This window comes from Artemia sp. Qi Xiang Cuo, chromosome 5, assembly GCF_049724085.1.
Source record: "Artemia sp. Qi Xiang Cuo chromosome 5, ASM4972408v1, whole genome shotgun sequence".
NCBI lineage: Eukaryota > Metazoa > Arthropoda > Branchiopoda > Anostraca > Artemiidae > Artemia > Artemia sp. Qi Xiang Cuo.
In genome coordinates, this window is record NC_142798.1 from 43,070,839 (window position 1) to 43,085,838 (window position 15,000).

At 35.5% G+C, this 15,000-nt stretch overlaps 1 protein-coding gene across 1 annotated transcript in view; it reads right to left on the bottom strand.

Moving 5' to 3' along the window:
* Window positions 1-4,374: 4,374 nt before the first annotated feature.
* LOC148952162 (trafficking protein particle complex subunit 11-like) overlaps window positions 4,375-15,000 on the bottom strand; it is a 249,466-nt gene continuing 238,840 nt past the window's right edge. Inside the window, exons 23-24 of the mRNA XM_089089622.1 lie at window positions 7,946-8,100; window positions 4,375-4,982 (exon numbers count right to left, since the gene is read on the bottom strand). Of these exons, the coding sequence (XP_088945748.1) occupies window positions 4,764-4,982; window positions 7,946-8,100 (374 nt within the window). The 3' untranslated portion in view covers window positions 4,375-4,763. The remainder of the gene's footprint in view (window positions 4,983-7,945; window positions 8,101-15,000) is intronic.

Consider the following 15,000-nt stretch of genomic DNA (forward strand, 5'->3'; position numbering starts at 1 on the left):
GAAAACTGACTAGCTTAAACGATAAATAAAAGTTCAAATAGGGATAAAATCCTTTTAATAGACAGTGATGATAGAAATTCACAAAAATACTAGATACTTCGGTCAGATATACAATGACCGTCCTCAGTAGTAAAACTAAAATAAAACAAAAGTTCTTATACTAAATCAAATCACACTACATATTGATTGAATCTCTAATCCTTTTCAAAGCAAAGGCGGAAACTACTCTCCTTGACCTTCTTGGGATCGGTTCATTAGCAGTCAATGATATAACATTTGCACAAAGGTCAACTATATTGGGTGAATTCAACTTTACTCTGTCAGATTTTAATAAATTATCATAGATAGAGTCCAGCCCATATTCACCTGTATCCCGATTCAAAGCAATATTCTTGAATAAGATTTTCTTTATTTCAAGAATTTCACGAAAATTTTGCTTTAAACCCCGATCCCTAGAAATCAAAGAAACATTCTCGAACAAAATAAAATGGTCTGAAAAATGTAAAATACGTTCAGAAAGGTCTGAAGTGAAATCTTCAGACTTAGAAACTTGCTTTAAAGCCGTAGAAATAGAATCTTTGTGTTGTAATAATCTCCTTTCCAAACTGGTTAGTACATCCCACATATGAGCTTCCACAAGTACATGGGATCTGATAAACCCCACTTTGTTGCCCCAATATAATTAGATCCTTCCCAGAATTTAGAAAACTACCCAAAGTATTATTAATCTTTAAAGCTTCCCTTAAACCATTGCTTTGTAAAGTTATTTTGAGTCATACGGTAAGGAACAAAAAACATCCTTTTTTCCGAGTTGTCTCAAAGACTTCCTTAAAAATCTCTAGAAACCTTTTTCTTCTTTTCGAAAAAATCTGGTTAATTAACAATTCTGGATACATGTTACTCATTAGTATTTTCCTTAGAGAAGGCAACTCCTCCTCAAGAAATTTTGGAGAGCAAATACTAAAGATCCGATCAGTTAAAGAAATTATCAAGCCAATTTTTACTTGTCGAGCGTGAGCGGAACTATAAGACAAAAATATATTGTTATTTGTAGGTTTTACGTAGATTTCTAAATTCAGACTATTTTGATTTTTCAAAAGAAAAACATCAAGGATAGAAAGTTCCCCATTCTCTTCCAATTCAACGGTAAACTTTAAACTCCCTCCCAAACAATTAAGATGTTCCAAAAATCCCTTTAATTCCTCCTCCCCTTAAATCCATACTGGAATAATGTCATCTATATACCGGCCCCAGAAAATATGTTTTAAAAAATATGAATCTAACGCAATTGTTTCAATATTCTCCACAAAAGTATTAGCTAATAAAGGGGATAAAGGGGCCCCCATAGGTAAACCATTTATTTGTTCGAAATACTCCCTCTAAATTGAAAAAAATAAGAGAACTTATTGCACAACCTTACTAAATTCATAATTACAGAAACTTCCAAATCTGTTTTGCCACTAATCAGATCCAAATTTCTTAAGAGCTTTCCTTCTAGAAGAGTTTTGGCTACTTTTACATCAATATTTGTGTATATTGATACAATGTCGAAGCTTGAAAGCAAAGAATTAGAAGAAATTTCTACTTTTTTCAGTTTTTCAACCAAATTCGAAGAATTCTTAATATACGAAATTTGTGTAGACAAAAGTGGTTTACAGATTGACGCTAACCATTTGCTCAAAACACTTGTAGGTGACCTAGTACTTGACACAATTGGTCGTAATGGTAGGTTAGGCTTATGAATTTTGGGAAGTCCATATAATTTAGGGCACAAGGAACTGCGTGGCAGGCATTTGTAATAGAGTTGAGGTGTAATTTTTCCTTCATCCTTTAAGCACTTCAATTCTTTCTTAAACTTATTTGTAAAAGAGTCTGTTGAATTATACAATAGTTTCTTGTATGTTTTTTCATAATCTAGTAAACTTCTTAATTTTGAATAATAGTCCTCAGTATTCATCACAACTAAAGTGTTACTCATATCTGCTTTTGTAATGATAATTGAACTATCCTTTTTCAAGTTTTTAAGAATTCTTATTATTTGATTTAGTATAAAAACTTTTGTTTTGTTTTGTTTTATTTTAGTTTTACTACTGATGAAGGTCACTGTATTTGTGACCGAAATATCTAGTATTTTTGTGAATTTCTATCATCACTGCATATTAAAAGGATTTTATCCCTAATTGAACTTGTGTTTATCGTCATGGAAAGGCAGTGTGGTCTCCGAAATTATGTATGACTAGCTTAAAGAGCAAGGGTTGAAGAGGAGCCGCTCCACTCATACTTGAAATGGCTCTTGCTTCTCTTCAGCTTAGATCTTGTTTTTATAAATGTAATTTCTGATTGTTTTTCAAATTTTGACAAGAAATCCTTTACTGCTTTCTGTGTAAAATTTGGCTCAGAAATTTCCCTGAATTTTACCATGAAAAATTATTCCCCCGGAAGGGCTTTATACCACTCAAGGACCCCCTTCCTACCAAAACATACCACTTCCCATTATAATTTTTTTCCTATTCTGCAATGATAAATACTATATGCGAACGGTGGGCAAACTGCGTAACTTGTAGTTCCTTCTTCTCGGTCTATAAGGGATCATTTCCTCCACAAAGATAAATTATTGGACCTTTCTACTGTTTAAATCAAATTAATTATGCCAAATTTCGATATGTCATTATATGGGTAAAAATGGGCGTGGAAATATTGCTAGCTACCCTCCAATCTTTGGTTATTCTCAAAGGTCAGTAATATTTGTGATTCACGATCAATTAAGCCCTTTTCTACTCTTCTAGGTTTGGTTTGTGACAATTGGGAATGGGGAACAAAACATACAAACCCGTATCTAGAGAAAACTACAAAATTCAAGATTTTAGATAGAAAATAGGAGCTAAAACTAATACACTTAGGCTCTCTAATCAGAAAATAATAAAATAAAAAATAAAATCAAAACAGGCGAGAAAACAAGGATTTTGTCAGCCACTGGCAAACCATGATGACAAAGAAACAAGCAAATATTTCTACAAGGACCTCCCTCATGCTATCCTCAGTGCTAAAATTGATATGAAACCAGTGATAAACAAAATTCCTTATTTGAACGAAAACCATCAAACATTTTTAACTAAATGTTGTATACAATCTCCTTCCAAAAAATATTACTTATACATAAAGGAAACAAATATATTTGCAAATAAAATGTCTGCTATAAGATAAAAACTTCTACACCTAGGCTCTGTAATATGCTGAATATTAACGTCCTTTGTTTACAGTTCGATGGTGTTTCCTCCTTTGTCAAAAATCAGGTGAATTTCATCCGGCCCGTAGAGTTTGAAGAAAAAATTTTATTTCTTATTTTGATTGTTGTTGGACCGAATCGCTCGTTACGTAAATAAAACTAAATCCAACAAAATTATTTTTAAATAATTTCTAATTCCCAAAAGGAGGAAATTTTCATATGGCAAAAAAATAGGCAATAAAATAATAAAATAAAAACAGATGAGAAAACAAGGATTTTGTTAGCCAATGGCAAACCATAATGATCAAGAAACAAAAAAATATTTCTAAAAGGACCTCCCTCAAGCTGTCCTCAGTGCTAAAAAAAAAAGAAGGAATAAAAAAAACAGCAAACATTTAACCTTTCGATGTTTACCCGACCACGACAAAACAGAGGCTCAAAGTGTATATGAATTTGACAGAGGAAGAAGACACAGCCCTTTATTTTATAAGAGAATCTCTTATTTAAAATAAAGTATTTATCGATTCAACGTTTCATGTAATTTTTTTTCTATATGAATGAATACTAGATAGGAATGACACAAAAGGCTAAGTAGAAAAAGAGTTGAATGTATACAGTGAAAGGATATAGGGTAAAAAAATAGATCCATAGGGTCCTATTTAGAGGGTTAGAATCACCCCTTTCTAGTGAACATGGCCATTTCAATCCGTTTTAACAAGAATCCCACTTTATATGAAACCAGTGATAAACAAAATTTCTTATTTGAATAAAAGCCATCAAAAATTTTAACTAAATGTTTTATACAATCTCCTCCCAAAAACTATAATTTATACATAAAGGAAACAAATATATCTGCAAATGAAATGTCTCCTTTTATTTTTGTACAGTCTACACCTTAGAAGTAGGTATATATAAATCCTAAGTTGAAAAGACGTCCATTTTTTTAAAAGGGGTCTATCTCTCACTGCCATCTTTATTTCAAAGTACTTACTCTACCACTGAATTCCAGCAAACCCTTAATTATTCAATAAAAATGAACTTTTGCCATTGGTTTCATATTAGCTGACAGAACAAAAACCAGTTTTTTGACATGATGCCTATCCGTGCCACATTTCAATATAGTCGTGTTTGGTTTAGAATTGGCATGTCATCACCTTCGTATTAGCTTAAGAAACAAAACAAGTCTTGTGACGTCAGCTCTTAAACATGCCCCTTTTCGACAAGAATTCATTTTTGTTTCTATGCGGCATGGCCGCATAAAACCTGTTTCAAACATGCCACAAAGCGGCTGATCCTGTTTTCGACCGACCCCTAGTTTGCATTACTGACAAAAATTGGCACGAACAGCATTTTACTCCAAAATAAGTGCATTTTTATGAATCAAGTATTACAAAATAAACTAAGGCTATAGATTAAAAGTTCTATGGAATATGCAAAATTCAGCTAGACCCAATCTAAAGGAAGCAGAAGTTAGAAAGCAATTTCTCTCGTCTCAAATTATTTCAAGCATTACTAGCTATCTTATAGATTATGTTTCTCACTTCTGAAGCTTCACAAGAAATCCATTACTACCACCAACAAAAACTACCCCATCGTCACTAACAGCGATAGAACTTGCACATCCAGGTAATGGTATTGATTCCTTAAGTGTGAACTCGTGTAAGTCCCAAATAAATAGTGTGTTGTCCCAACCTGCTCCATAAAGAAAAAGTCCATCCTTAGAGACATTAAGGCTTGTAATGATCCTCTCTCCAGCCTAAAAAAAGTGCGTAGAAGGCTGTTAATTATTCTAAAACATATTCATTTAAACTTCGAGCTATAAGATTAAGAAAAGAAAAACAAATATACCAATAAATACATTTTTTTGTTCGTTATTGTGTACTCAATAATCTCAGAAACTAAGCTCCCCACTGATATATGTTTGGGCTATTTATATTTCAATGATTTTTTCTTTCCGATTTCGGCAAAATTGGTAAAAATTGGCAAGATTGGTCTTCACTCCGCATAAAATAAATAAGCGTCTTGAGTCATGATGGGGCTTAAACGCGTTTCCCATGGAGGTAGCAAGGATTATATATATATATAAAAAAAACAATATTTGCCAAGGTTATCAAAATAGCATATCTGCAAAATCTTAAGAATGGCTCGGAATACATAGTTGAAACTTCGGATAGTATGAGAGGATAGGCTGGGGAAGGGGAAATTCACCTTTTTGCGTTTGCCGGGGAGAACAAGGGTGAATCAAACCGCCTAAAAATGTTTGCACTACAAGCAATCTATGTAACCAAGAATCTATTGACGGTAGTGTAGTAAGGTAGGTCAAACCACAATGCGTATAGCCTACTAAGGTTGTCAAAACACACTATCTATATTTCTCGAGAACTGCCTGAAGCATTGAGTTTAAACATTCAGGAGAATGTTGTAAAGGGGAGGGATCCCTATCAGCGGCGGATCTAGAGCAAAAATTTGGGATAGCAATCTGACAAGTGTGCCAATAATTGACCAAACTGACAAATTTATTTAAAAACATAAAGACAAAAGGAAAAAACAGAAAAAAATAAGGAATGAGGGCGTCAAAAAATCTTGGGGATCCCGGGGTACCGGGGGTGTCAAAATAGCGTGCCAGCAACGACTTGAGAATGGTTTCCGAGGATTGAAACTTTCAGAGAGTGTTGGGGGCTAAGAGGGTGTTACATTTTATGGTAGGAAAAGAAAAAGGAGGGATCCAAAACAAACTGTATCTCTAATCCGCCAAAGGGGTTCTGTGCTCTGAGCCTCCGATGAGTGTTTTTTAAAATAGAAAGGTAAATGAAAAAACATCATCTGTTTCCAGGATATCAAAATAAGATACTTGTAAAATCCGTGGAACGGCTTGGGAACGGAGTTCAAAATTTTACGTTTTGTTTCTTTTAGGATTGAGAAATTTAAATATTACGTTTCGGAGAAGGATTAGAGGGCCAGCCATTGTTCGATCTCTCAAATGCTTGTTCATCCGAAAATTGGTCGCATCAGCCCGTGAAGCGACAATATTCCAACAATATTGGTATGTTTAGTTAGGCTGTTTCATGGTTTTACTTGTAAGTGTTAGAGTTGTTAGTATTCCCTTGTCTATTTCGAAGGGGCTCGTTTGAAACTTGGGGTTTGCCATGTGTAGTTACGCTGTTTCATACTTTGACTTGTCTCTGTTAGGTTGGTTAGATTCCCTTGTCTATTTCAAAGGGGTCTTGTTTGAAATTTACGGTATGCTATGGTTTAGTTATGGTGTTTTATGGCTTGACTTGTCAAGTCTGGTTTGTTACCATTTTCTTGCCTTTTTCAAGGAAGTCTTCTTTGAAAATTTTTATTTGCCAAGGGGTTTCTGGAAAAAAGTTTTCAAAGAGCCATATTAATTTTAGGACCATTAGATTTAAATCAAAACCATTTACTGTCTTATTACCTGGTGTGGTCCTTCCCAACATTTTTAGTCTCATCTGGTCTCCTTTTGCCCCCAAGGACATGTGATATTAAAATTAAAAATTCACGGTAGGATTAGTTATTATTAATGCTTCTAAAGTAAAACCAGAAGTCTCCGGGAGAGGGACTAAAAAAAATAAGTTAGAAAAAAATAGAAAGATCAAGAATTTCATATTACGTTAAATCAAGGTATTGCAATTCCTTGTTTTCCCGAAATTTTCCCCATAAGGAAAATTTCGCCTCCTTATCTGTATTTGTATGCTGGCATAAAAGATGGTCTAGTCTTTTCAACCTTCTTGGGCTCATCTAGCCTACTTCTGCCTCCGACAAATGCGACAGGAAAATTAGAAATTAAAACATAACTTAATACAATTCGGAAAATTCTAAAAGCAATAGCTGCGAGCTAATTAAAAAGGTTTGGAAAAAATATAGGCACACACTTCATCTGCGGTTGGAAACCTGGATGATACATAAGAGACATTGGGATTAGAAAATCACGAAGGGACAAAAATATAAAATACTGCGTATCTTGACGAACTTCGAAACGATTCTTTCTGGTAAAAAGTAGATAAAAGCTAAAACTAGACCATATCTTAGGAAGAAAAGAAAGATAAAGGCTAATTGCAAGAATATCACATAAATGTGACCGCAATTCAATGTTATAAAGGAGCACCTACATCACTATGTAGTCTTCCTGTATTTCCCCTATCCGTTTCCCAGGGAACATCATGGCGTCCCCTACTGACCCCACCCCTTATGTACAACCCCACCCGGTGAAAATTTAATTAAAAAAACTGAATAAAACTACGGCTGGTCGAATTCTTTTATTATTGCAACATAAAAAATCAATTTCCTGGAAAATTCCAAAGAAAAAAACATCCAAATTCGCGAAAGTTCCAAAACTTCTTCCTTTTATATATCCCTGCAGTTTTAACAATGATTCTACTTTCATTTGTCTGAAAATTAATAACTTTTTTTTATTACTTTTATTACTAACAATAATGCAAAAATTACCTGAAAAATTATTAACAACATTTATCTAAATAATTACTAATGTTTGTTTTAAACATTCGATTTAAGCATCAGTTTTCCATGTGTTTTAATGAAATAAACTTTAAAAAAAGCTCAGATAAAAAGTTTAATTTTAATACAAGAAGAAATAATTTTTTCTACAGACAGTGGCAATTCTTAGTCAAGCATTACAAAAACACACACACAACAAAGTAATACAAGAAAAAGGAGAAAAAGTGAAATGTAGAAGCTTACTTTGAGATTTGCGATTTTCGAGAAGTTCATATTGTCATTATTCCAAACATCAACGGTGAAACCATCTCTGGACTTGATGCACAACAGGTCTTTAGTCAGAGCAATTGGTGCACTTCCATCAATGGATTTTCTAACAACTGCTTTAACAACACCACCTTAAGCAAGATTATATTTATGTTACTTAATACCCTAAGAAACATTCCGCTGGTTTCATCTCAACTAAGTCAAACTTTATTCATGGAAGTTTTTTTTTTTTATTTTAATATTAACACATGCTTCAACGTGCTTCATAATTATGTCATTTGCTGGCAATCAAAGTAAACCACATTTCTAAAGGATATATGGTTTAAATTATATATGGATCTTCCAAATATAGGCTAATTATAAATTTTGTCCTTTCAACTTTGTAGGCATGGTGGTAATCAGATATGATTAACCGAAACAAATTTACCAATTTAAAAATATGCCTTTTAAAGTTATAAAAAAAAACCTTTTTTTTGATAACTTAAATGAAATTTGTTTTGGTTATTTTGATTATATAAATGAAAAAAAGCCCCCTCCCCCAGATTTTGAGAAATATGTTCTACATTTTCGTGAAGTGGCAACACTTGCTATAATGTTCATCATTTGAAATTTCTACTTAAGTTCCTTATCCAAAAATAAATGACTTGAGCTGGCTTGAAACTAACGAGGACTTGAAACGAACGAGGACCTTCAACTAACGAGCAGAAATTAAGCATAAATTGGGCTCAAAATCCCTATGCCTTCCCAAGGCTAGAACATAATTTGCACAATTTTTGAAAAAAAATATGAATGTTCTTACTTTTATTTATTTTAATAAATCAAATAATATTAACATTTTGATTACTAAATATCAGTATATGTATATTAAACTGACAATACACATTCTTTTGTATTTTTTTTCAGTAAAGTGCAAATTATGTTCTGGCCTTGGGAAGATTTTGAGCCCAACTTATGTTAATTTCTGCTGGTTTTGAGCTTCACTCGGTTATTTATTGTAATTTCTGTTCGTTTTGGGTTTCATTTATTTATCATTGCTGATTTGCGGTAGTTTCACGCTTCGTACATTATTTGATTTTATTTTTGCTAATTTTTTGTTTAATGGAGTTCTTTACTTTTCTTGGAAAAACTTATTTTGTTGAAAATTTCTTTAAAATTAATCTCTGGTCGTTTTATATTGACATAGTCTTTTCAGGGAAGAAAAAAAACTAATACTTTAAATCTTTTCGTTTCTTTAAGACTTTGCAGTTTGGTCTGCTATTTGTATGCGGGAGAAAATTTTTCAGCAATTTTTAACAATATGGACCCTTTTAAAAATCTTGACACAAATAACAGTGTTTAATTTCGTTTCATACCCCCTCTAGTTGACCTGAAATGGAAAACTTGACACCATTCGCAAAAAAATCTGCTTACTTTCTTTGATAGGTTGGATACTCTTACGCTATTTTGACTTGGTTAAATTTTGATAGCAGAAGTAGCCCCGAAAGTTTGAACATAATACCCAGTCGTTATTGGGGTACTGCTGAGATGCCTTATTGGGAATTAGCATTAACACAGTGCATTTTGATTTAATCTTAAGGCAACCTTTAGTTTTCGAACATAAAGGCAAATTGGGCGTGGCGTGGGTTGGTGTGGGAGGGGGATTTGTTGGACTTCAATCATTTTGAACAATTAAAAAGGGTATCAGTCCTTTCTATTTTCAATCAAATGAGCCCTTTTCGAAGTTCCTACGACAACTCCTTCGATACGAAGTGCCCTTGTCTAAACAACAACAACAACAACAACAAAATAATACACTATACAATTTTTCAATTTATTATTCAAATAAAAACATAACACAAATATCATTAACAATAAAGATCCTAGAAGAGAACTTGTTAAGGACCAAAAAAAAAGAAGAAAACATTAGTGACACTGAAAAAAAAAGATAGAAGAATAAAACATGGGTAATTGAAGCAAATTTGTTAAAAGTTGAAATATTAAATTATATTATCAAGTTTTGTTAGATTTTTTGACAGCGTGGAGAAACCTGTGGCTAGCTGAACACTGGAGGGTATTTTGTTCCATTGGATAATAGATTTGTAAATGGGAGATTGCTGGGCAGCACTAGAAACGCATTTAGGAATTATAAAGGCTCTATTGGATGAACGGAGACAGTGGGCTTCCGAATTATTAATATTATAATAGGATAGTAGTTGAGGAGGAAGATTGTATGATTTGATCTAGTGGAGCTATGCCAAAATCTGAGTACAAATCACGGGTTGGATATAGACGGGGAAGCCGAAAAACTGCTTTAATGGCACGGTTTTGGGCAAATTTGAGTTTTTTAGCGAAGGAACGGTTTGTATTTCCCCAAACTGATCCAAAATAACAAAAGGAAGGAAAAATAAAGCAATAATAGAGGGTAAATAGGATATCAGGAGGAAGAAAATAATTCACACGGTTAATCATAGCTACTTGTCTCAAAATTATTGCTGTGATGTCAGAAATATGATTAGAGAATGACAAGCATGAGTCAATAAATACACCAAGAAACTTGGCAACCTCCACTTGTGGGAGGATGTCGGAGGAGTACTTGAGACCAAGAACAGGTTGGATTACGTCTTTGTTGTAGGGGGTTCTGAATAATACTACTTGACTTTTGTTGCTATTAATGGTCATGTTATTCGTAAGGCACCACGCCTGGACTCTGTTCAGAAGGACTTGGGCAGAGGTTATTACCGATGGTAAATTGGTGCCAGTGATGAAGAAGTTGCTGTCATCAGCAAATAGTACAGGATACACTGAAGGGCCCAGGTCCATAACAAGATCATTGATATATAGGAGAAATAAAATCGGGCCTAGAACGGAGCCTTGCGGGACACCCCTCCGAACAGGTAAGGGCTGAGAGGATACTCCACCTAAGCTCACACTCTGTACCCTTCCAGATAGATAAGAATCAAACCAAGAGAGGGGAACACCACGAATACCATGGGAAACTGCGAGGTATGGGGCTAACCTTTGCCATTATTGATTATAATGATGAATAACTTATGGATGCGATAAAACTGGAAGTTGGGAAGAGGAAGACTGCGATTTGGCGTTAGGTAAAGGAAATTGAGTGGAACATTGGGTAAATGAGAAGCTTTTATCTATTAGGGGTGGGACCTGTTTCCTCTGGTTCTTTGAAACTTCAGTTTGGCTATTGATGTGTCGAGTTGGAGGTGATTGTTTAGGGATTGTAGTGAATACAACGGAGTAGAGCAAGTTAAAACCAACAGAAATTCGGAGGATCTGGGCTATCTAGTCGTGAGCCGGGCGAAGCTGCTTCTCAAGTGCCGTGTGCCCCTTATTATTACAATTTTTACAGTAGGCGTCTTTCTCGGTGCTATTTTCTGTAACGTGGCTAGGTTTACCACATTTTCGACTCGATTGTAGTGACTGTTCACAATTATTTTTGCTATGACCATGAGCTAGGCAAATTTTGCATTGCAGAGGCTTTGGTTTATAGGATTTATGGCGGAGGGCCATGCCATACAAACAAACTTCTCTTTTCAAGTCGTTTTTGCATGAAATGAGCACTGAGTGACTGGGTATAAGATTACCATCATTTTTCAAGCTGAGTCTTGTGGCTATTGTTGGTTGGACGGGATGACCCGAAGAATCAATTAGTTCAGCTGTAAATTCCTCTATTGGTATACCGGTGTCAACACCATAAATCACGTATTTATACGACTTTTCTACTTCTTTTGAAGTGACAAAGATTCTGGAACCCTCAACGATTAGTTCCCTGGATCTTGAAAGGACTGAATAAGCGGCCTTGTGAGAGGTAAAAATAAAGATCTATCAGACCGTCTTTCAGGAAAACTACTTCAAAAGTTGAGTTAGCTAGTAGAAATATAGGCTTTCTAATATCCATTAACCGATCTCTAGTAAAGGGTTCACCATTGGTTTTCTTGATGGTCACAATGCAATAGTATGGCTGATCTTAAGAGCTAGGTAGTGATTCAATTGGTGGGGAATCATCAGGGAGTGATATAATCTCAGGTTGGGGTTCTTCAGGAGGTGATCTAATTGCATCAATTTTTTTTGCCAGAGTTTCACTAGTACTTTTAGCTTGAAGGATGTTTAGAGCTTGTATCCCCTTAAGATGTGTGGTTGATTTAGACATAGGAGTGGGGGGGGGCGGGGGTCTAGTTAAGTTTCTTTTTGAGGGTAGGAAAGGTGAGACATCTATGTCTTTTTCAGGAGGTTCCTTTTTGTCACACATGATCTATTTGGAAATAAAAATCTCACCTCTGATTTCTTTCACTGTTCTGAACTATAATACAAATCCTATTATCCAATTAACAAGAACCAAGGTCACTAATATCACTTAGGAAAGTCCAGGGACATGCACGGTCATGTTCAAGATATATGGGGAATTCCGACTGGCAAATACCAAGAGTAAAAACACCAATTAGATGTTAACACAGCGGAAGGAAGTTCATAACACCCACATCGATGTTTACCATAAAAATTTCTAACCTTCCAATCACTTCCGATCATTAAAGAGGCCACCAGACCTCTCAGTTTTCGGTTAACTAATCTTCTCTTGAGTGTCTGTGAAAACACTTTTTGTAAACACCTTGCGAGCCCCCAGAGCAAGAACTACAACCCCTACTCTCAGGGCTGTGTAATGAATTGTAATCCTCTTTGGCCTAATTTCATAAACTTTATAAAGTCTTAAACAAAATGACTATCTCGAAATTTTGATTTGATGTGTATGGGAAAATGGTTAGTCGCTCTCCCATCACTTTCAACTATTAAAAAAGGCACTAACCATTTTAATTTCCAATCAAATGAGCCCTTTTGAAGTTTCTGCGACAACGCTTTCAATAAAAACCTTATATACCCCCAGGGCATAACTTACAACCCTTGCCCTAAGGGCTGGAGGGGGGAGGGTGTTGTCACCTTCAAAGACCTAATTTCCAGAGCTTTCTACCACGTTGAAAACAATGGCTATCTGAAAATTTGCATTGGATGTGTTTAGGGGAATGACGCGCGTGAGAGGGTGGTTAGTCATCCTCCAATCACTTTCGACTATTAAAAAGGGCACTAGCCCTCTCAATTCCCAATTGAATGAGCCCTTTTGAAGTTTTTACGATAACTGTAACTATAAAAACCTTATATGCCCCCATAGCATAACTTACAACCTTTGCCATGGGGACTCTGGGGGGTTTGTCGTCCTTAAATACATAATTTCCAGAACTTTCAACTACGTATAACAAAATGGCTATCTCTAAACTTTGACTGAATGTGTTTGGGGAAATGGTGGGCGTGGGAGGGGGGGTCAATTACTCTCCACTCACTTTCGACTATTAAAAAGGGCAATTTCAATTTCCAAACAAATGAGTCCTTTTTGAAATTTCTACAACAAATTTCTATATAAACCTTATATACCCCCAGGGCATAACTTACAACCCTTGCACTGTGGGCTCTGAGGGGGCTATCTAAAAATTTGATTGGATGTGTTTGGGGAAAAGGTGGGCGTGAGAGGAAGGTTAGTTGCCCGCAAACCACTTTCGACTATTAATAAGGGCACTAGCCCTTTGAATTTCGAATCGAAAGATCTCTTTTTCAAGTTTCTACGACAAAGGTTTCAATAAAAACTTATAAGCCCCCAGGGCATAACTTATAATTCTTGCCCTGCAGACTGTGGGGGGAGTGTCCTGCTCAAAAATATAATTTCCTGAACTTTTAACTGGATGAAAAAAATGGCTATCTAAAAATTTTGATTGGATGTGTTTGGGGAAAAGGTGGGGGTGAGAGGGGTGTTTTTTGCATTCCAATTACTTTTGACTATTGAAAAGGGCACTAGCCATTTCAATTTCCAATCGAATGAGCCCTTTTTGAAGTTTCTACGACAACGCTTTCTATAAAAACCTTATATGCCCCCAGGGTATAACTTACAACCCTTGCCCTGAGGGCTGTTGGGGGGTTGTCTTCCTCAAAGACCTAATGCAAATAACTTAAAACTGCGCTTACTAAACCGATTATCCATTCATTTTGATGGGTGCTATTTTATAGATTTTAAGCTATGCGAGGGTGGTTATTTTCCGTCAAATCAATTTTGCCCCCTAAAAATAGTACTAGCCCTTCCAATTTCCAGTTAAATAGGCCTTATATTGAACCTTCTATGACAGCGCCTTCTATAAAAACCTTATATGCCCCCCGGGTATATCTGACAACTCACTCCCCTAGGGCTTTGGGGGAAAATCCCGCACAAAGACATATCTTCCATCTTGAAATAATCAACGGAGAGCAAAATGGACAACTCAAATTGTCGATTGGATATATTTGGGGAAATGGGGGTGTGAGCGGGACGGTGGCCACCATCCATTAGCTCCTAACTATTGTAAAGGGCACACACCACTCCAATTACCAATTGAATGAGCCCTTTTCGAAGTTTCTACGACAACTTCTTCGATACGAAGTACCCTGCTCTAAAGGAAAAATAATAAATAATACATTGTGCCAACATCGTTCTTATATTCCTTCAGGGCATAACTTAAAACCCTTGCCTTGAAGGTTTTGGGGGAGTGTCTTCCTCAAAAACATATTTTCTATATGGAAATCAACTACGCTGAACAAAATGGCTATCTCAAAATTTTGATTGGATGTATTTGGGGGAATGATGGGCGTGGGGGGGGGGGGATAATTGTCTTCCAATCACTTTCGACTATTGAAAAGGGCACTAGCCCCTACAATTTCTAATCGAATGAGCCCTTTTCGAAGTTTCTACAACAACTCCTTCGATACAAAGTGCTCTGGTATGGAAAAAAAATAGTACATTTTGTCAACATCGTTCTTTACTTAGGCAGCGCTATTGCGCTGCCTATGATAGCCTTTGACATGGTCATACACAGGGACCTCAACCATATAAATTCACAAAAAGTTCTTACAGCGATAAAAAATTAGTAAACTTTTCTTTATGTTTTGAAACAACATTGCGGCTTTCGCAGCTTTTTTTTTCACGTAATCAGGAGTCTTCAGTTCCGAAGGGGTAAGAGATG